Source organism: Mandrillus leucophaeus, unplaced genomic scaffold (genome assembly GCF_000951045.1).
Source record: "Mandrillus leucophaeus isolate KB7577 unplaced genomic scaffold, Mleu.le_1.0 Scaffold568, whole genome shotgun sequence".
In the NCBI taxonomy this organism is placed as follows: domain Eukaryota; kingdom Metazoa; phylum Chordata; class Mammalia; order Primates; family Cercopithecidae; genus Mandrillus; species Mandrillus leucophaeus.
Window position 1 is genome coordinate 779,806 of NW_012106119.1, and position 23,114 is coordinate 802,919.

The following is a 23,114-nucleotide window of genomic DNA, read 5'->3' on the forward strand; positions in this document are numbered from 1 at the left end:
GCAACCTCCGCCTCCCAGGTTCAAGTGATTCTCCTGCCTCAGCCTCCTGAGTAGCTGGGACTACAGGCATGCGCCACCATTCCCAACTAGTTTTTGTATTTTTAGTAGAGACGGGGTTTCAACATGTTGGCCAGGCTGGTCTTGAGTTCCTGACCGCAGGTGATCCAACCACCTTGGCCTCCCAAAGTGCTGAGATTACAGGCATGAGCCACCATGCCCGGCCTGACTTTTTTTTTTAACTTCAGATTCTATTAATAAACATCAGATGTAAATCTGATGGGAACGAATATTTTTATAAAGCATGTCAGAGTTATGGATGATTGTTTAAAAGGTGAAATACAAATAAAGCATTTCATAGGCGTTCCCCTTGCCCACCTCATCCTTTTTTCTAAATTACAGATAGAAATTCATCAGGTTTGGCTAGGCTTCATGGCTTATGCCTGTAATCCCAGCATTTTGGGAGACCAAGGCATGTGAATCACTTGAGGTCAGGAGTTCGAGACCAACCTGGCCAATATGGAGAAACCCCATTTCTACTAAAAATACAAAAGTTAACCGAGCATGGGTGGTGCATGCCTGTAGTCCAAATTACTAAGAAGGTTGAGGCGGGAGAATGAATTGGACCCAGGAGGCGAAGGTTGCAGTGAGCTAAGATCTTGCCACTGCACTCCAGCCTGGAACAGAGGGAGACTCTCCTTCAAAAAAAAAAAATCATCGGCCTTGACAAAAAAGCCTCTTAACCTTTCACACTCATTATAGTATTTCTTCTTTCAGAACACTCTTTTTTTTAGCTGGACATCATTGATTGGAAGAACAATCTTTAATAAAAGGAATCTAAGTCTGTTCCAATCCCACAGAATATTTGAAAAACCGCTAACCTGAATCATTCCAGAGACTGCAAGAGAGGAGTCTCTCCTGGGTGTAGCCCAATCCTTCCTGGTTCCCTTTCTCCAGAGGCCTAGCTACATTCCAGTCCAGCCACTCACAGAAACAGCCGCAAAGCAATGGGAGAACAGAGGGCTTGAGAATGTATCCTAGCTGTCTCTGGGATTTCAGGACAGCGTACAGTTTTTCTGCGTATACCTCAGTTTAACCAACTGTTTCAAGAGCTATCACCATATAAATGCTTTATCTAGTATTCATGAAGTTCTCTCTGAAAAAAAAATTAACATATTTTCTTTTCCTTTTCCTTTTTTGAGAGAAACTCTCACTCTGTTGCCAGTACGGTGGTGCCATAAGAGCTCATTTGCAGCCTCAAACTGCCAGGCTTAAGTGATCCTTCCACCTCAGCCTTCTGAGTAGCTAGGACAACTGGCAAACCACCACACCTGGCTTTTTTTTTTTTTTAAGAGACAGGGTGTCAGGCTGTAAGCAGTGGCTCAAATCTGTAATCCCAGCACTTTGGGGGGCCGAGGAGGGCAGATCACCTGAGGTCAGGAGTTCGTGACCAGCCTGACCAACATGGTGAAACCCTGTCTGTACTAAATGCAAAAAATTAGCTAGGCGTGGTGGCGCATGCCTGTAATCCCAGCTACTTGGGAGGCTGAGACAGGAGAATCACTTGTACGTGGGAGGTGGAGGTTGCAGTGAGCCAAGATTGCGCAATTGCACTACAGCCTGGGCAACAAAAGTGAAACTCCGTTTCAAAAAAACAAAAAGGGAGGGTCTCACTCTGTTGCCCAGGCTGATCTCAAACTCATGGCCTCAAGTGATCCTCCCACCTCAGCCTCCCAAAGTGCTTGGTATTACAGGCAAGACAAGTCATCGTACCTTATGACATGTCTGCAAGAAAAGCATCTAAAGTCATAACACAGGACTGGTTCCTAATCAGCCCAGAGAAATGGATTCTGATTTTCAGTTTTGCTGGTGCTGAAATCTCCAGAGGCCTTTCCCCTAGTCTGAAGTCTAGTCACATTCCTGCCCTTTTTTCCTAGATTCAGATCTAGATTCAGAAACTCTGGGATTCAGATATTTTTACCAATAACAGAAAAAATTTTTGTATTTTTGTCTTCTGCACCAGGACCCACTGCAAGAAAAATATATTATACGGTACCCTGGTGTATACATATGGAAAACTAAGAGAAGTTTTATTAAATGTGTATGAAATAATACTTTACTCTTGTAAAACACATGCAATGCATCCTGGTATATTTGTTTTGGTCTATCTTAATTCATTTAAAAAACTAATACCAGTTGTGACCCACTAAGTTGATTTCATGATCCCTTTAATAGGTTACATACTGGAGCGCTCTGTCCTCTAACTCTCCTGGGATGGGAGAAATGAAGAGATAAATTATAATTATGTTGAATGCCTTGAGGCAGAATGGAGTTTTCTTCATGAAGTTGAAGAAAGTAGTCCTTTAGGAGTCACAACTTTTGGGATTTTTGCTACGGAGAATGGTGTGAGCAAAAAATACCTAAAAAGCAGAAAAACCAGAAAAACCAAAAAATACCTTTTGGGTTTTGCCCGGTTATGCCACAATTTCACTTAGTACTGACATGACTTCTTTTTTCTATTTTTTTTTTTTTTTTTTGAGTCAGTCCCACTCTGTTTACCAGGCTAGAGTGCAATGGTATGATCATGGCTCACTGCAACCTCAGCCTCCTGGGTTCAAGCAATTCTCATGCCTCAGCCTCCTAAGTAGCTAGAACCACAGGCATGCGCCACCATGCCAGGCTAATTTTTTTTTTCTTTTTCGTAGAGATGAGGTCTCCCTATGTTGCCCTGGTTGGTCTCAAACTCCTGGGCTCAAGCGATCCTCCTGCCTCAGCCTCCCAAAGTGGTGGGATTATGGGTATAAGATGACTTCTTACCCGGTCTTTCATTTTTCCACAGTTACATGGATTAAGGAATGCTTTTTGTAAGGACTAGTGAGCGTTTTCTGAATAAGATAGGAGATGTGTAGAGAAGAGTGAAAACAGAAATGGGCATAGAGGAGGTCTTGGGAAGGTGTTTCAGTAGTTTAAACACACACACACACGAAACTTTTATGAATGGGATAACAGGATTGTGGAAACTGGTGAAGTTGATCCTATTTCTCACACTTTGGCAACGCATCTCTCTGTTGTAGGAAAGTTTTCTTTTTTTTTTTTTTTTGGCAGGGATAGATAAGCAAGAAGGATTTTTTTAACTCTGTTCATCTAAATTTTCCTGATAAGAACCCCAACAGAGCCCCTATCCAAAGGTTCACCTACCTCCTCGTTGACTATTGACCCCCAGGGGTATCCAGTCTATAGCGAAGGAAGAGAAAAGAGATGTGAGTGACTGCAGCTCTATACCTCATAACCCTTTTATGAGACAAATCAGAAAATCATGGAGAAATGGTTATACTTTATCCCTGTGACTTATTCCTATATAGCTCAATATAAAATTACTGAGACCATTAGTGCTATGAACAAAACCAATAGGAATAGAAACACTTCAGAAAGACAAGTTCCTTCACTGCTGTGCATTTGTTTGGTAAAATTAAAAAAAAAAAAATTCCTGAGAACAAAGCCCTGCTGCCCTCTTGCCCTCATTCCTGGCCAGGAATGAAGTCCAGCTCCACTGATAGACCTGGCAGCCCTTCTAGTGTTTCCTGCTCTTCTAGCCCCACAGCTTCCCCTCTAGCTATGCTAGTGAACAAGACAGAAGAATGATTTTTCTCAATCTGTATCGGAAGAGGGAGAAAAAAAAAATAGAGTAGGACATCTTTACAGCCTAAAATTCAATTTCTGTGGCCAATCTTCTAGCCAGATTCTGGGAAATCTGGGAAGATCACTTTTTTCTTGTGTGTCAGTGTGGCACATATTTTTCACATGCCTGTGAATATACCCGCGTGTATGATGGTAATAGTGTATGTATTCTCACTGTTCTTCTTTAAGATTTAAATTTGGTCCAATTTCTTTCTTTTTTTTTTTTTTTTAATGGAGACGAGGTTAACTTGTCTCACTATGTTGCCCAGGTTGGTCTCAGTGATCCTCCCCACTCAGTCCCCCAGAGTGCTAGGAGTATAGGTGTGAGCCCACCATGCCCAGCCCAGGTCCAGTTTCTTTCTAGGTAGTCCCTCTGTGTTTGTGTATGCATTTGTATATCAGCTTCTTGTTTGCTTTGCAATTTGTTTATTCAACCCTCTTTGGGTGGTTAATGTGCATTTTTGTGTATCTTCGTTGCACTTTAGTTTCATAATTCTCGGGAGGCTTTCCCCTAGTCTGAAGTCTAGTCACATTCCTGACCTTTTTTCCTTAACACAAAATCTGTTCTTTTCTTCTACTAGGAATTCCAGAGCTCAATATCAAGCATCTCTACTGCCATTCCTCTTCAACCTCATTCCATCCCATCTCCTGCCACACACATGTATAGCTGAGGAGCTGAGGGTTCAGGGAGCAAAGAATAAAGGACTCACCAGAGGGGATGATGAATGCAGCAAGAAACAGCAGCACCTTGGGTCCCAAGAGCGACATATCTATAGGGGTGGCGGGCATAGCAGAGAATGTGATGCTCAGAGACACATCAGCATTTCAGCGCCAGGGAAAGTTGCCTCCGAGGTCCCTGTCTCTTTGTCTTCCCAGAACTTTCTCCATTTTCCCTTATGACTCAAACCCTCTCTCTCTTTTCTTACCTTTCACCCAACATTCATTTCTCCTTCAAATCTATTCTTTGGTCACGTACCATTATTCTTGCTTGTATTATTCTCTTCTACCAAGTCAGAGGAAATTTTACATTTTGCGTGGTCCATACTTGGCCCTACCCTTTGGCCTCTTTCATCCCTGATGTGGAATCTTCCTTTCTCATCTGCATGTCTTTTTCATATCATCTGCTCATCTTGGCATCTCCTTCATTGGAATTCCATGGTTATTTGGGAGGTCTGCTCAAGTCTAAGTTCAGTGACACTCCCCGTTGCCCCTCTCCAGCCCTTTCACACACACACAGACATACCCACATTCCCTCTGTCTCTTTAGGGTTTTAGGTAATCAAACAACTCACTGTCTATGGTGTTCTGCTCTTTCCACCGAGTCCTTTGGCTGCTGAATGTGTCTCTCTCCTCTTACGCTGTTCCTACTTTGGCTGGAGAATAAGATGAACAGAGCCACTCCCTGGAAAGGACTTCAGATTTGGCCTCCTCTGAAACAATGAAATGAGGGAGAGCAAGAAAGCCAGGCTAGGCGTAGAATGAGTGTTACAATGAGGCTGGAATGAGAAGGGAGATGGGAATTGGCAGTTGCTCACGCCCTCATTCCGAATGTTATGACCACACTGGTGAGAGCTCTTGCTGCTCCCTGGAAGAGCTGGCACCAGCTCATGTATTGCCTTTCTTCCATCCGCCTACTTTCTGGTCCCAGCGCTCCTTTTTTCCTTGGGTTCCTTCTTACCGAAAAGTTCCATCTCCTCCTCGGTGTGTTTTAATGCACATTATAGATGCTATTTCTCTCTCTCCCTGGCTTCTTTTTTTTTTTTTTTTTTTTTTTCAGACAGAGTTTTGTTCCTGTCACCCAGGCTGGAGTGCAATGATTCAATCTTGGCTCACTGCAACCTTTGCCTCCTGAGTTCAAGCGATTCTCCTCCCTCAGCCTCCCTATCTTTCATATTTGAATCATTCCTTCATCCCACTTTCTCACTTTGTTTTGCCTCTTTCTTGACCTACACGTTTAGACTCTTCATGGTTTTTTCCCCTGGGGATATCCTATGTATTCTCACCACCAAGCAAGCACAGATGCCATACGAGTTTTGTCCAAGAGGAAGGTTGGCTCTCTTGGGGTTATAAAAAGTTGAGGAAATTTTCAGAACTCTCCAAATCATTTTCAAATATAGAGAAGCTCCGTGAAAGGGGTGCCAACCTTACTTTGTCTTTTGGCTTTGTTTGAGCTTAACTAAGAATCTGGGTTTCTGGGATCTTAAGGATAAAATGCACTCAGATACCCAAAGAAAATTGAAAGGCAAGGTTATTATGCTTGCCTTATTTTCTACCAATATTTTTCCTTAGATCATGTCATGTGTAGATAACACTTTCTCTGATCCAGGAATCTTTTTTTTTTTTTTTTTTTTTTTTTAGGATAGGGTCTTGCTCTGTCACCCAGGCTGGAGCCTGTCTCTTATACACATCTAGATGTGTATAAGAGACAGGGCTGGAGTATAGTGGCATGATCACAGTTCCCTGCAGGCTTGACCCGGGCTCAAGTGATCCTCCTGCCTCAGCCTCCTAAGTCTCTGGGACTACAGGTGATGCCACCATGCCAGGTGAATTTATGTTTATTTTTTTGTAGAGACAGGACTTTGCTATGTTGCTCAGGCTTGATCCAGGAATTTTAAAGACTTTGTATTTGCTCTTATTCATAGAGACTCTGGTGGTTCAACCACTAAAACATTCCCGCTTTGAATTCAAGAGCAAACGTGAATTACAGAAACTCAAGTCAGAGGAATGGTGGACCTTGTATGCCATAGAAATATGTAAGTTTCAGGTTATCTGTTCGTTCCTTTAGTCCACATTATATATCTCCCTGATGAAATAAATTAGAGAAAAGTGCAGGGAGAGAGAGAGCAGATAGTAATAATAAATTACAGACTAGAAGAAAAAAAAAAGGGAGGTATGATGGAAGGCAGGAAGGAAGGAAAGAAGGAGTCTAGTTGAGAGGAAGAAAGAGCAGTGGACACAGAAATAAGCAAATCGCACTTTGTAAGCACCTCTGGGACCTCTGAGGGAGCTGTAAATGCTACATCTCTAAGATACATGGAATCTGGTCAGTCCGCAGAACAATCCGAGTGCTACGCCCAGCTCTTCCTGATCTTCCTGCCCCAGAACTTGTTCTTCTTCCATCTGCTCCACAGTGAGGGGGCTGAGGCTAGAAAACAGATGTGATTCTAGTCTGAGGAGAGTCAGGGAAAGAAAAGGGTGTGGGGAGAAGAAACAAAAAGGCAGATGCAAAGCAGGACATAGCTAAGGCAGGACATAGAATGAAGAGCCTAGAGCAACAGTCAAGTTTTCCATGAAGCTCAGACAGATGGAGACACTGAACTCAGGCCAGTCATTTGGCAGGGAGAGCAATGACCTCAATGTGCTGGCCTAGCTAGAGGCTATAGTTTGGGAGAGCCTCCCCAGGCAGTGGGAGGGGGTGTTCTCCTGGGGTTGTGGGAGGTAGTCTGGAGTTGGGGCAGTGAAAACAGGAACAGAATGTTCAGAGCAGGGCTGAAGAAGAGAACAGGAAGGAAGTAGCATCCTAGAAGGAAAGGAGAGGTAGTGAGGCAGGAACTGGTAGAAGAGCAGGACAACAATATGTTGTTGAGTTTTAGAGACTTTTGAGAACGCAGTTTGTTTCAAGGTTGGTTAGTTTCTTTTCTTTTCTTTTTTTTTTTTTGGGGAGGCGGAGTCTCGCTCTGTTGCCCAAGCTGGAGTGTAGTGGCGTGAACTTGGCTCACTGCAACCTTCGCCTCCTGGGTTCAAGTGATTTTCCTGCCTCAGCCTCCTTAGTAACTGGGATGACAGGCACCCGCCACCACGCCCAGCTAATTTTTGTATTGTTAGTAGAGAGGGGGTTTCGTCATGTTGGCCAGGCTGGTCTCAAACTCCTGACCTCAAGTGATCTGCTCCCCTCAGCCTCCCAAAGTACTGGGATTACAGGTGTGAGCCACCGCGCCTGGCCAAGGTTGGTTAATTTTTTCATGGCAACTATGGTGGGCTCTTTTTTCTACTATAGTTCCCTGTTTGTTTTCAGAGCCCAAGTTTGGATCCCCAGGCGTAGAGATCCCCAGATTTGCTTTTCTCGGGGTGATTTGATCAGCCTCGGTTGCATCGTACATCAATTAATCATTTAATTACATCAAGTCAAAATCAGCACCAATGGTCAGAAACCAGCAAATGCCATCCAGCGTTACAAGCCCATAATGTTCTGGGGTTCTTTTTGACTCATTGAGTAGCAGCCCATACTTCCATCCCACATAGGCTGGATTTCCTGAGGGCCGACAACACATTCTCCAGCAAAAAGAAAGCCCCTCATGGGATTGACTGGCAGGTATAGAAGTGACTTAATGAAGGCAATCTGTGTTTGAGTTACCCAGGAAAATTTTAGTTTTTATAAAATGTCTGGGAAAGATGGCAACGTGCAAAGAAAGAGGAGAGAGACAGAGATGTGAGATGTCAGGCTGGCTTTATTCATCTGTTTATTGGCCTGTAAAGAATACACCCATTAGCTGAAGGCCTCTGGGCAAATGTACAGAAACGTTATTGCTACAGTCCCATCCAACTAAATTAAACCCAGGAGCTAAACACACACAAAAAAAATTTCCCATAAAAGGAAGGAAAAGAAAGGGGGAAGGTTATATGAGGCAGGGAGGGCAGGAAGAGGGAGTGGTGTGTGTAGAGGAATGAAGCAATGAAGTAGTAACAGCCAAACACAAAAGATGGACTTAGATGCCAAAAGACATATGTCCTTAGAAAACTTAGGCTAGGGAACACTTGTTTGTCCATCAAAATCCAGCCTTGATGTCACCTCCTGCCAGAAACCTTTCCTGGTCCCCTCTGCTTCTGAAGAGTTAATCATTCCCTCTATTAAATCAACTCTTTGTTTATTTGTATAATTATATAATCCACTTTATTAAACTCTTTTACATATCTTTAATCCCTATTAAGCTGAGTGTTTCTTTTTCTTATTTTTTTATTTTTTATAGGAATGGGGTCTCCCTATGTTGCCCAGGCTGGTATCGAACTCCTGGGCTCAAGTCATCCCCCTGCCTCGGCCTCTCAAAGTGCTGGAATTATAAGCGTGAGCCACTGCCCCTAGCCTAGGCTAAGTGTTTCTTGATGGCAGAGGCTGTCTTACTCCTCTTTAGCTGACATAATGGTTAACACATTAAAACTCAAAATTTGCAGCCTGGGCAACATGGCAAGATGTTGTCTCTACAAAAAAAGAAAAAAAAGTTTTTTTTTTCTTTTTTTTTTTTGAGACAGAGTTTCACTCTGTCATCCAGGCCAGAGTACAATGGCACAATCTTGGCTCACTGCAACCTCTGCCTCCCGAGTTCAAATGATTCTCCTGCCTCAGCCTCCCAAGTAGCTGAGATTACAGGCACCCGCCACCACACCCAGCTAATTTTTGTATTTTTTAGTAGAGACACGGTTTCACCATGTTGGCCAGGCTGGTCTTGAACTCCTGACCGCAGGTGATTCACCCGCCTCCGCCTCCTAAAGTTTTGGGATTATAAGCATGAGCCACCACACCTGGCCAAAAGATTGTTTTTAATTAGTCAGGCATGGTGGCATATGCCTGTGGTCCCAGCGAATTAGAAGGCTGAAGCGGGAGGATCACTTGAACCCAGGAGGTCTAGGCTGCAGTGAGCTATGACAATACCGCTACACTCCAGCCTGGGCAACACAGTGAGACCCTGTCTCAAAAAAAAAAAAATCTAAATTTGGTCAACTGGATTGAATTGAGATGAAGACTTGAAATAGTAACTTCCTATTTCTGAAATATTAACATTCAAAAACTTAGTCAAATGCAAGGGGGTAGAGGATAATGTTTTAGGGAAGTAAGCGGTTTGAGAGTAGTATACCTGGAGTTCAGCAAGCGGAACAAGCAATCAATGTATTGAAGTGATATGGGGGCAAGAGAACAAAAAGGAATAGGCTCCCTCAAAGCAGAAAAATTGGACAACAGCTAGTCTTAAAATAAAGGAATTTTGGCAGTAAGACTGTAAAAGTTGTCTCATGTAAAACATATAGAATTTATATCTACAATAATTAGTGCTTCTGTCTCATCATTTTGCTTTGTGTAAATTTTCTGATGGCACTGGTAGTCAGTCTTACACTGTTACAGTCATACTTTCTTGACCACACAAATGTAAAATGTTTGATCCAGGTTTAAGAGGCTGCCCAAGTTCCTGAACCCACAACAAAAAAGATATAAATAACTCTGATAAAACTGGCTGTAGACAAACAAAACAGGACAAGTTCTAAAAATTCATTCATTCATCTATCTTCTCATTCTACCTGCCAAAATAAAAAGAAAGAGAGAGAGAGACAGAGAAAGAAACTCTGGAATTTGCCAATATGGTTTAAAACAGGAAAGTTCAATGTATATAGTTATTAATAATAATAATTCATATTATTAGTAATTTAAGCACATCTATATAATAAATATATAGTTTTAGAAATTGTATGTATTAATACTAGGCAGCCTGTAAGAAAGTCCCAATGATCCCCATCGCCTGTTTTGTTTTGTTTTGTTTTGTTTTGTTTTGTTTTTGAGATGGAGTCTCTTTCTGTTGCCCAGGCTGGAGTGCAGTGCTACGATCTTGGCTCACTCTCAACCTCCACTTCCCAGGTTCAAGCAATTCTCATGCCTCAGCCTCCCGAGTAGCTGGGATTACAGATACCAGCCACCCCACCATGCTAGTTTTTGTATTTTTAGTAGAGACGGGGTTTCACCACGTTGGCCAGGCTGGTCTTGAACTCCTGAGCTCAAGTGATCCACCTGCGTCAGCCCCAAAGGGCTGGGATTACGGGCGTGAGCCGCTGTGCCTGGCCTCCCATCTCCTGTTCTTCATCTTCTGTGTGATCCTCCCCCTTTGAATGTGGGCTGGTCTTAGGTACTACTAGCAAATGGAACATAGCAGAGGTGATGGGGTGTGACTTCCCAGATTGTGTAACAAGAAGACTCTGGCTTCTATTTTTGGTGCTTCCTCTTGCTCTCCTGCTTTCTTCTTTGCTCTGAACAAAGCCAGCTGCCATGTTGTGAGCTGCTTTATTGAGATGCCCATGTGGAAAGGCACTGATGTCTGTAGCCAAAAGCCAGCAACCCAAGGCCCGCCAAAAGCCACGTGCATGAACTTGGAAGTGAATCTTCTCTCAGTTGGGCCCTGAGATGATGACAGCACCAGCGAACACCTGGATGACAGCCTTGTGAGATACCCTGAGCTAGAGGTACCTAGCTAAGTCATGTTTGGATTACTAATCAACAGAAACGTTGGGAAAATAAATGTTTTTTGTTTTAAGCTGTTAAATTTTGGGTTAGATAGGTAACTAATATGTTGTATAACTACAATACAAGATTATTTGTATTATATAAATTTAATATATATATGTAACTATATATAGTATATGCCTTAGTCCATTTGTATTGCTGTAAAGGAATACCCAAGGCTGGGTAATTTATAAAGAAAAGAGGTTTATTTGGCTCATGTTTCTGCAGGCTGTGCAAGAAGCATGGTGCTAGCATCTGTTTCTGGTGAGGGACACAGGTTTCATCCACTCATGGATGAAGGGGAAGGGGAGCTGGTGTGTGCACCTATCACATGGCAAGAGAGGAAGGAAGCAAGAGAGGGAGAGGGAGGAGCCAGGCTCTTTTTAACAACCAGCTCTCACAAGAATTAATACAGTGAGAACTCACTAATTACTATGGGGAGAACACCAAGCCATTTATGAGGAATCTGACCTCATGATCCAAGCACCTCCCACTAGACCTACCTCCAACATTGGGGGTCAAATTTCAACATGAGATTTGGAGGGACCAAACCATATCCAAACCATAGCAGTATATAATAATTATATGCTATAGTATCAATACAGTTATATTAAGATGAAATACTATAAATTACCTCATATATTAAATATTAATGTAAATTAGTAATAATAGCTAATATTTATAGAGCATTTATCATGTGTTAGGCTATGCTAACTAAAAAGTAAGTACAGTATGATTATGCTACATAAATTGTATACCTCCTTTGGAAAATAATACATTCACAGGAAAGCAGAGAGAAAAGAAAGGAAAGAGATGAAAAGAAAAAATAAAGAAGAGATAAGGGAGAAGGGAGAAGGGAGACGAGAGAAGGAAGAGACATGGAGAGTAAGAAGGAATCAAGACCCCCCTGATTCAGTTACTTCCCCCGGGTCCCTCCCACAACACGTGGGAATTCGCCCAAGTTGAGATTTAGGTGGCGACACAGCCAAACCATATCATTCTGTCCCTGGTCTCTCCAAATCTCACGTCCTCACATTTCAAAACCAATCATGCCTTCCCAACAGTCCCCCAAAATCTTAACTCATATCAGCATTAACCCCAAAGTCCACAGTCCAAAGTCTCCTCCAAGACAAGGCAAGTCCCTTCCACCTATGAGCCTGTAAAATCAAAAGCAAGCTAGTTACTTCCTAGATACAATGCGGGTACACGTATTGGGTAAATACAGCTGTTCCAGGTGGGAGAAATTGGCCAAAACAAAGGAGTTACAAGGCCTATACAAGTCTGAAATCCACTGGAGCAGTCAAATTTTAAAGCTCCAAAATGATGTCTTCGACTCCAGGTCTCACATCCAGGTCACACTGATATAACAGGTGGGTTCTCCTAGTCCTGGGCAGCTCTGCCCCTGTGGCTTTGCAGAGTACAGCCTCCCTCCCAGCTGCTTTCACAGGCTGGCATTGAGTGTCGGCAGCTTTTCCAGGCACACGGTGCAAGCTGCTGGTGGATCTACCATTCTGGGGTCTGGAGGGCAGTGGCCCTCTTCTCACAGCTCCACTAGGCAGCGCCTCAGTAAGGACTCTGTTGGGTGGCTCCAATCCCACACTTCCCTTCTGCACTGCCCTAGCAGAGGTTCTGCATGAGATGAGAGCCCCACCCCTGCAGCAAACTTTTGCTTGGCCATCCAGGCATTTCCATACATCTTCTGAAATCTAGACAGGGACCGGGCGCGGTGGCTCAAGCCTGTAATCCCAGTACTTTGGGAGGCCGAGGCGGGCGGATCACGAGGTCAGGAGATCGAGACCATCCTGGCTAACACGGTGAAACCCCGTCTCTACTAAAAAATAGAAAAAAAAACAGCCGGGCGAGGTGGCGGGCGCCTGTAGTCCCAGCTACTTGGGAGGCTGAGGCAGGAGAATGGCGTGAACCTGGGAGGCCGAGCTTGCAGTGAGCCGAGATCTGGCCACTGCACTCCAGCCTGGGCGACAGAGCGAGACTCCATCTCAAAAAAAAAAAAAAAAAAGAAATCTAGACAGAAGTTCCCAAACCTCAATTCTTGACTTCTGTCCACCCACAGGCCCAACATCACATGGAAGCTGCCAAGGCCTGGGGCTTCCACCCTCTGAAGCCACAGCCCAAGCTGTATGTTGGCCCCTTTCAGCCACAGCTGGAGCGGCTGAGACACAGGTCACAAAGTCCCTAGGCTGCACACAGCACAGAGACCCTGGACCCAGCTCATGAGGCCACTTTTCCTCCTGGGCCTCTGGGTCTGTGGTGGGAGGGGCTGCCATGCCGTTCTCTGACATGGCCTGGAGACATTTTCCCCATGGTCTTAGGGATCATAGGCTCCTTGCTACTTATGCAAATCTCTGCAGCTGGCTTGAATTTCTCCCCAGAAAAATGGATTTTTCTTTTCTTTCTTTTTTTTTTTTCTTTATATGGAATTTTGCTCTTGTTGCCCAGGCTGGAGTGCAATAGCATGATCTCAGTTCACCGCAACCTCCGCCTCCCAGGTTCAAGCGATTCTCCTGCCTCAGCCTCCCAAGTAGCTGGGATTACAGGCATGCACCACCACCCCAGCTAATTTTGTATTTTTTAGTAGAGACTGGGTTTCTCCATGTCGGTCAGGCTGTTCTTGAGCTCCCAACCTCAGGTGATCCGCCCGCCTCGGCCTCCCAAAGTGCTGGGATTACAGGCGTGAGCCACCGCACCTGGCCAGGTTTTTCTTTTCTATCGCATAGTCAGGCTGCAAATTTTCCAAACTTTTATGCACTGCTTCCCTTATAAAAATGAATGCTGGCTGGGCGTGGTGGCTCACATCTGTAATCCCAGCACTTTGGGAGGCCCAGGTGGGTGGATCACAAGGTCAGGAGTTCAAGACCAGCCTGGCCAAGATGGTGAAACTCCATCTCTACTAAAAAATATACAAAAATTAGCTGGGTGTGGTGGTGGGTGCCTGTAATCCCAGCTACTCGGGAGGCTAAGACGGAGAATTGCTTGAACCCAGGAGGCAGAGGTTGCAGTGAGCCGAGATCGAGTCATTTGCACTCCAGCCTGAGTGAGATTCCATCTCAAAACGAAACAAAACAAAACAAAACCTGAATGCTTTTAATAGCACCCAAGTGACTTCTTGAATGCTTTGCTGTTTAGAAATTTCTTCCACTAAATACCCTAAATCATCTCTCTCAAGTTTAAATTTCCACAAATCTCTAGAGCAGGAGCAAAATGCCACCAGTCTCTCTGCTAAAACATAACAAGAGTTACCTTTGCTCCAGTTCCCAACAAGTTGCTCATCTCCATCTGAGATCACCAAGCCTGGATTTTATTGTCCATATTGCTGTCAGCATTTTGGGCAAAGTCATTCAGCAACTTGTGTTGTGGAACTCTAGGAAGTTCCAAACGTTCCCACATTATCGGGAGAACCCGCTCCCGATGTTTACATGAGTTCTTTTCTATTTCCTAAGTGTCTCGGCTGGTTAGAGAAATAAAGGGAAAGAGCACAAGAGAGAGAAATGTAAAGCTGGGTGTCCAGGGGAGACATCACACGTCAGCAGGATCCATGATGTTCCCTGAGCCATAAAACCAGCAAGTTTTTATTAGGGATTTTCAAAAGGGGAGGGAGTGGAGGGAGTGCACGAATAGGGTGTGGGTCACAGAGATCACATACTTCACAAGGTAATAAAATATCACAAGGCAAATGGAGGCAGGGCAAGATCACAGGACCACCGGATGAGGGGAAATTAAAATTGCTCATGAAGTTTCAGGCACGCGTTGTCGTTGATAACATCTTATCAGGAAACAGGGTTTGAGGGCAGACGACCTGTCTGACCAAAATTTATTAGGCGGGAATTTCCTCATCCTAATAATCCTGGGAGTGCTACAGGAGACCGGGGCTTATTTCATCCCTTCGGCTTCCACTGTAAAAGGCGGCAAGCCTTAAAGGGGCCGTGTATAAACCTACCTTCAGGGCGCATTCTCTTTCTCAGGGATGTTCCTTGCTGAGAAAAAGAATTCAGCGATATTTCTCCTATTTGCTTTTGAAAGAGGAGAAATATAGCTCTGTTCCGTCCAGCTCACTGGCAGCCAGTTCAAAGTTACCTCCCTTGTTCCCTGAACATGGCTGTTATCCTGTTCTTTTTTCAAGATGCCCAGATTTCACATTGTTCAAATATACATGCTCTACAAACAATTTGTGCAACTGACACAATCACAGGGTCCTGAGGCGACATTCATCCTCCTCAGCTTAGGAAGAAGATGATGGGATTAAGAGATTAAAGTAAAGACAGGCAGAGGAAATCACAAGGGTATTGATGGGGGAAGTGGTAAGTGTCCATGAAATCTTCACAATTTATGTTCAGAGATTGCAGAAAATACAGGCATAAGAAATTATAAAAGTATTAATTTGGGGAACTAATAAATGTTCATGAAATCTTCACAATTTATGTTCTTCTGCCGCAGCTTCAGCCGGTCCCTCCATTCGGGGTCCCTGACTTCCCACAACACCACATTTTTCTGTCTTCTTCTGAACCCTTCAAACTGTGCTAATATCTGCCTGTTACCCAGTTCCAAAGTCGCTTCCACATTTTCGGGTATCTTTTCAGCAATACCCCACTCTAATGGTACCAATTTACTGTATTAGTCCATTTTCACGCTGTTGATAAAGACATATCCAAGACTGGGAAGAAAAAGAGGTTTAATTGAACTTACAGTTTCACATGGCTGGGGAGGCCTTAGAATCATGGTGGAAGGAAAAAGGCACTTCTTACATGGCAGCAGCAAGAGAAAATGAGGAAGAAGCAAAAGCGGAAACCTCTGATAACCCATCAGATCTTATGAGACTTATTCACTACCACGAGAATAGCATGGGAAAGATGACCCCCCACCCTGATATAATTACCTCCCCCTGAGTACCTCCTATGACACATGGGAATCCTAGAAGATGCAGTTGAAGGTGAGATTTGGGTGGGGACATAGCCAAATCATATCAGTTCTCACGAGATCTGGTCATTTAGAGGTGTGTGCTACCTCCCCACCTCCCCGTGCTCCTGCTTTCACCATGTGAATGGCCTGCTCCTGCTTTGCCTTCCATCATGAGTAAAAGCTTCCTGAGGTCTCCCCAGAAGCAGATGCCACTTTGCTTCCTGTATAGCCTGTGGAATCATAAGCCAATTAAACCTCTCTTGTTTATAAATTACCTAGTCTTGGAGTACAGTGGTGCCATCTTGGCTAACTGCAACCTCCACCTCCCAGGTTCAAGCAATTTTCGTGCCTCAGCCTCCTGAGTAGCTGGGATTACAGGCCGCCCACCACTATACCCAGCTAATTTTTGTATTTTTAGTAGGGACAGGGTTTCACCATGTTAGCCAGGCTAGTCTCGAACTCCTGACTTTGGGTGATCCACCTGCCTTGGCCTCCCAAAGTGCTGGGATTACAGGCCTGAGTCACCATACCTGGCCTCTGACCAGGTATTTCTTCAGAGTAATGCAACGACAGCCTAATACAGTGACAGTCAGAGCTGTACTGAGAGCAGTGACAGCTGGTCTTTCAAATACTCCTTACTGACAAGTTTTCGTGAATCACTGATACCTTTCCATTTGAAGAGCATTCTCCTCAACTCCCTGAATGATGCTATTTAACAAACTACACCAAAATTTAGTGACTAAAAACAACAATAATGATTATTTTTCTTGATTCTGTGTGTTGATCAGGTAGTAATTCTGCTTTTCATAGCGTTAGCTGGGCTGCAGGGATGGCTGAATAGCTACTTGCTGCTAGCTGCCAGTGGGAATCCCAAATAGGGTTCTTGGCAGAAGCCTCAGTTATCTTCCATGTAGTATCCCCACCAACTCACTGGAGCTGCTTTTTTTTTTTTTTTTTTTTCCCGAGATGGAGTTTTGCTCTGTCACTCAGGCTGGAGTGTAGTGGTACGATCTTGGCTCACAGAAACCTCTGCCTCCCAGGTTCAAGCAATTCTTCTACCTCAGCCTCCCAAGTAGCTAGGACTACAGGTGCATGCCACCATGCCTGACTAATGTTTGTATTTTTCAGTAGACGGGGTTTCACCATGATGGCCAGGCTAGTCTCGAACTTCTGACCTCAGGTGATCCGCCCGCTTCAGCCTCCCAAAGTGCTGGGTTTACAGGCGTGAGCCACTGCACCCGGCCTCACTTGGTCTTCTGACAGCACAATCATGGGTTAAGAGAGCACGTGAAGAAACATCACATCTCCTAAGGCTCAGTCTTAGAAGTTCCCACCATGTTCTGTTTGTTCAAATAAGCCACAGGGTCAGTTCCAATTTAAGGGAAAGAGAAATGAACTCTACCTTTTCCTGGGAAGAGTGGCAAAAAACAAACCTGCAGTCATCTTTAGTCCTCCACAGCATCTCTGAAGTTACGCCTCATCGTTTCAACAGTTAAGTGTCAAATAGTCAACATTTACATTTTGCCCTTTCCCTGAAGCCTAACTCACCTCTTCTCACAGTTCTTTTTTTTTCCTTTTTCTTTTTTTTTTTTTTTCCTTTTTTAGGGCACCAGGGGCCAGCATCTCGCCCCGTTGCCTAGGCTGGCGTGCAGTGGCGCTATCTCAGCTCACTGCAACCTCTGCCTCTCAGATTCAAGCGATTCTCCTGCCTGAGCCTCTCAAGTAGCTGAGATTAGAAGCATGTGACACCATGCCCAACTAATTTTTGTATTTTTAGTAGAGATGGGGTTTCACCATGTTGGCCAGGCTGGTCTTGAACTCCTGACCTCAAGTGATCTGCCCACCTCAGCCTTTCAAAGTACTAAGATTACAGTCATGAGCCACTGCATCCAGCCTCTTGTTGCAATTCTTTCTTTCTTTCTTTCATTTATTTATTTTTGAGAGGGAATCTCGCTCTGTCACCCAGGCTAGAGTGCAATAGCACAATTTTGGCTCACTGCAACCTCCACCTCATGGGTTCAAGCAATTCTCCTGCCTCAACCTCCCGAGTAGCTGGGATTACAGGTGCCTGCCACCACACCCAGCTAATTTTTGTATTTTAGTAGAGACAGGGTTTCACCATGTTGGCCCGGCTGGTTTCGAACTCCTGACCTCAGGTGATCCACCCACCTCGGCCTCCCAAAATGTTGGGATTACAGGCGTGAACCACCGCATCTGGCCCTTTTCTCACAGTTCTAAGAAAAGCTGTCACACAAGAACCTCTTTGTTGCTGAATAATACAGACACATTTCAGTCTTACATTCTTATTTTCTGAAACATTAGTCACTGCTGACCAGTCCCTACTTTTGAAATGTCCACTCCTCTTGACATCTATGATATCACAGATGTTTGTTTTCCTCTTAACACCTCTCTAGTGTTCTTTTACATTTTTTTTTTCCTTCTTCTTCTGTTTACTCTTAAGTGCTGGTTTTCAAGGTTCTGGCCTGGCCACCTCTCTTTTTACTGTACTTTCTCCCTCTCCTCAATCCACTCCCAATTCTTCATTTACCATCTATTGGTTTATTCTCCCAGATCTATACTTCAGTCTAAACTCTATCTGTCACCTAAAATAATCAAAAGGGTCAGGATCTAATTTCAAAACAGTTTATTCCAGTGCAAAGTGTGAAGATGGCACACCTGGAAATATCAACTCCAAAAGAAGAAAGTCAGCTTTGTGAAGTCAGGAAGTTAAGGGTTTATTTATGTAGACAGAGGAACTTTGAGCAGGATTACAACTCGTTTTAGACAAGGTTGGCACATAGTTATAGCAAACTGAATGGTTATAAAAGTGTTTCTTTTTGGGAGAGTACATATAGTTGTTTTCTTGTTTTTCTTTTTCTTTTTTTTTTTACAGAAGTGTAATAGTCATGGGTTTTCTGTGTCTGGTCTAAGCAAGGCAGAACAACAAAGAAAAAGTTAATCTGTACCAAAGGTCATTAATTAAGAAGGCAGGAGGTTTTTGTCCCTGACGTCGTTTAATTTTCTCTAGTCATTGTACGGGACAAGAAAAATGAGAAAACGAGTTAATCTATAATCTGAGAAACATGTTATAGCCACATGTGACTCAGATCAGTCTCATCTCTGGCAAGGTTTAAATGTTTTGAGGGGTTCCAACAGCTTTTCTTTTTGAGACAGAGTCTCATGTTGTCACCCAGGCTGGAGTGCAGTAGCATGACTTCCTAGGCTCAAGCGATCCTCCCACCTCAGCTCTCCCAGTAGCTGGGACTATGAGCATATACCACCACACTCGGCTAATTTTTTGTATTTTTTTGTAGAGACAGGTTTTTACCATGTTGCCTGGGCTGGTCTTGAAATCCTGAGCTTGAGTGATCCCCCAGCCTTGGCCTCCCAAAGTACTAGGATTACAGGAGTGGGCCACTGTGCTCGGCCCCCAACAGCTTGTTTTTTTGTTTTGTTTTGTTTTGTTTTGTTTTGAGACAGAGTCTTGCTCTGTTGCCCAGGCTGGAGTGCAGTGGCATAATCTCAGCTCACTGCAACCTCTGCCTCCTGGGTTCAAGTGATTCACCTGCCTCAGCCTTCTGAGTAGCCGGCACTAAGGGTGTGTACCACCACACCTGACTAATCTTTGTACTTTTAGTAGAGATGGGGCTTCACCATGTTGGCCAGGCTGGTCTTGAAATCCTGACCTCAGGTGATCCACCTGCCTCGGCTTCCCAAAGGGCTGGGATTACAGGTGTGAGCGACCACACGCAGCTCAACAGCTTTTACAGTGTACTTATTTTCACATATCTATGTCCTCAACTCTAAGTCTGAATATGCAATAGCACATCATTGTTTGAACATCCCATAGACACCTTGAGTCAGATAGGCTTTAATTACAGAAAGTCCACTCAGAAAGGGGAAAAGCTAAAGAAACACTCTAGTCTGAGCCCCCAGGAGTGACTACCAAGGGACTCTATTGCTTCTCCCACCATCTAGGGGCCATCTTCCAATATTGGAATGTCACCACTCGGGCATGAGAACCACCCTGGCTGTGCTATTGTCCACACTAAGAAATTGGATGCTCACTCCTTGCTGTTCTTCTCACTGAGCTTGGTTTTTAATTCAAGTCTCATTCTAGCATATACAGTCGCTGGAACCTAAATCACATTCAAACTCTAGCTGTAGGAGAGTCTTGGATATGTAGTTTTTCATTTTCCACCACCTGTAGTACAGGAAAAGCTCAAGAAAAATGTGTGGATAAATGTTGATCTAGCTAAATCCCTAATAGCTCAACACGTCTGGGACAGAATTGTCATCTTCCTGCACAGTGCACCCCCGCCCTCAGCTAGACTGGCGCCATGATCTACTAAGTCACACAGTTGAAATATGTGTGAATCATCCTCATTTTCCTCAATTTCTCTCTTTGCCTAACTTGAGTCCCAGCACACACACCACACCCTTTATCACACACCACACCCTTTATCACACACCACACCCTTTATCATTAGAATCCCACTGAGCCTACCTCCTTACTATCTTTCAAATCCATCCATCTTCTATTCTTTCCACACGGCTTCAGCTCTGTTCAGTCATTACTCTAACAGAGTCCTAAGTGACCCCCCAGTTCCCATCCATGCTTCCCCATCTTTATGATACAAAGCAGCCAGAGTAATCTCTTTAGCACTAATCTGATTAAGTCATTCCCTGGTTTAAAAACTATAAACACTCTTCATTATTCTTAGGATATGGATGAAACTCCTTAGCATGACATACACAGCTATTCATAATATTTTTATGTTGTGTCATCAGTGCTCCAACCTACCCACCCCAGAACCTTTGCCTTTTTTTTTTTTTTCTTTTTTTGAGACAGGGTCTCGCTCTGTTACCGAAGCTGGAGTTCAGTGGCATGATCTTAGCTCACTGGAACCTCCACCTCCTGGGCTCAGGTGATACTCCCACCTCAGCTTCCCAAGTAACTGGAACTACAGGGATGCACCACCATGTCTGGCTAATTTATTTTATTCATTTATTTATTTACCTATTTATTTATTTATTTTTGTAGAGACAGAGTCTTGCCATGTTTCCCAGGCTGGTCTCAAACTCTTGGACTCGACAATCAGCTCATCTTAGCCTCCCAAAGTGCTGGGATTACAGGCGTAAACCACCATGCTCACTCGCCCAGCCTTCTCCCTTGTTTTTTAGCCATACTGAATTACTTACAGTTCTTCAAAAGCTCAGAAGTCTTTCTTATTTTTCTGTTTTTTAATTAAATATATATTTTTTTAATTTAAAAATAGAGACAGGGTCCCGCTATGTCACCCAGGCTGGTCTCCACCTCTTGGACTCAAGTGGTCCTCGCACCTTGGCCTCCCAAAGTGCTAGGATTACAAGCATGAGCCACCACGCCCAGCCGGTCTTTCTTTTTTTCTTTTCTTTTTTTTGAGACAGAGTTTCACTCTTGTTGTCCAGGCTGGAGTGCAATGGTGAGATATTGGCTCACCGCATCCTCCGCCTCCCGGGTTCAAGCGATTCTCCTGCCTCAGCCTCCCAAGTAGCTAGGATTACAGGCATGCACCACCACACTCTGCTAATTTTGTATTTTTAATAGACATGGGGCTTCTCTATGTTGGTCAGGCTGGTCTCGAACTCCCGACCTCAGGCGATTGGCCTGTCTCGGCCTCCCAAAGTGCTGGGATTACAGGCATGAGCCACTGCGCCCGGCAGTCTTTCTTATTTCTAAGACATTGGCAAATAATTTCAGTCTTTGAAAGAATACTCTGCAGATGAGATCCTGCCAGAGGCCCTAGCTTCTGGAATGCAGGGCTGTGTGCAGGAGAGACCGTTCAAGCTCTGTCTTGCATTTCCCTCATTGTGGTCACTGAGAAATAGCACGGATTCCAGCTGGTGCAGGGGATGCAAAGGAAAATTAAGCTCATTTTTCAGGATGGTCTGACATCAGATTTTTACCTATTTAGCAGATTCTTCATTCTTTATGTCACTGAAGCTGATTCAGTAGCCAGAAAATAGCTACATAAAGAGGCTTGGTCAGGTTAGGAATTCCAGTAATCTTCAAGGGGTTGTAGTAGTTGAAAAAGCTCATATGAGTGAACAATACTTTCCAGCCATACAGAAGTTCACTATGCTTGACCTTGGGATGGCCAACCAGATGGAAGCATCCTGCCTCACAGGATGCTTTGAAGAGCAAACCAAAGAGCTCTAGAAAAATCCTTTCTCAGGAAGAAAGGGGCTCTGTTTTCTGAGCCATTTATTCTTTGTTTTTGTTTTTGTTTGGAGACAGTCTCACTTTGTCATGTAGGCTGGAGTGCAGTGGTGGCATGATCTTGGCTCACTGCAACCTCCACCTCCCGGTTCAAGTGATTCTCCTGCCTCAACCTCCTGAGTAGCTGGGATTACAGGCACCCGCCACCACCACGCCTGACGAATTTTTGTATTTTTAGTAGAGACGAGGTTTCACCATTTTGGCCAGGTTGGTCTTGAACTCCTGACCTCAAGTAATCCGCCTGGCTGGGCCTCCTAAAGTGCTGGGATTACAGGCATGAGCCACTGCACCCGACCCATTCCTTCTTTGAAATGTGCAGCAGATTCCAGGATTTGGAAAAGTTAAAGCCTTCCTTTTGCTACAGAAGTTTCCAAGTATCCAGGAGCTGAGTAATGATTCCATCCAAGAACTCGAGCAGATTATTGGACAAGTGGTAGCAGAGCAAATTCATGCCTTCTTCACACAGTCCAAGTGATGCACGGCCTCATGTCTACTCTGTATTCTCCTTTAGACCACGAACAACAAGATCTTGTTTTCATATTTAAAAACCAAGAAAAATATTTCTTCTCACAGCAACTAGTGAAAGATGAGGTGAGGCCTGAGCGGAGCCTGCGAGTCATCCTGCTGTCAGAGGCATGTGAACCAGAGCAACTCCATCGTGAATAGCAGCAGGATAAATGAGGTTGAAACCTACTGGTCTACATTCCCAGAGGGTTAAGGCATTGTAAGTCACAGGATGAGACAGGAGGTCAGCACAAAATACAGGTCATAAAGACCTTGCTGATAAAACAGGTTGCAGTAAAGAAGCCAGCCAAAACCTACCAAAACCAAAATGGACACAAGAGTGACCTCTGGTCCTCCTCACTGCTATACTCACACCAATGCCATGACAGTTTACGAATGCCATAGCGACATCAGGAAGTTACCCTATATGGTCAAAAAAAGGGGAGGCATAGATAAGCCACCCCTTATTAGCATAGCATCAAGAAATAACCACAAAATTGGG

At 44.2% G+C, this 23,114-nt stretch overlaps 1 protein-coding gene and 1 pseudogene across 2 annotated transcripts in view; one reads left to right on the plus strand and one right to left on the minus strand.

Annotated features, from left to right (window-relative positions):
- MFAP5 (microfibrillar associated protein 5) overlaps nucleotides 1–15,659 on the minus strand; it is a 33,015-nt gene extending 17,356 nt beyond the window's left edge. Inside the window, exons 1-4 of one of the 2 annotated variants that reach the window (XM_011998332.1) lie at nucleotides 15,634–15,659; nucleotides 4,967–5,170; nucleotides 4,386–4,445; nucleotides 3,196–3,231 (exon numbers count right to left, since the gene is read on the minus strand). In XM_011998332.1, coding sequence (XP_011853722.1) covers nucleotides 3,196–3,231; nucleotides 4,386–4,443 — 94 coding nt within the window. In that variant the 5' untranslated portion in view covers nucleotides 4,444–4,445; nucleotides 4,967–5,170; nucleotides 15,634–15,659. Of the gene's footprint in view, nucleotides 1–3,195; nucleotides 3,232–4,385; nucleotides 4,446–4,966; nucleotides 5,229–15,633 lie in introns of those variants that run through there. The other variant, XM_011998333.1, reaches the window with a different exon arrangement.
- LOC105552628 lies at nucleotides 5,188–22,583 on the plus strand (annotated as a pseudogene).
- The last annotated feature ends 531 nt before the right edge of the window (nucleotides 22,584–23,114 follow it).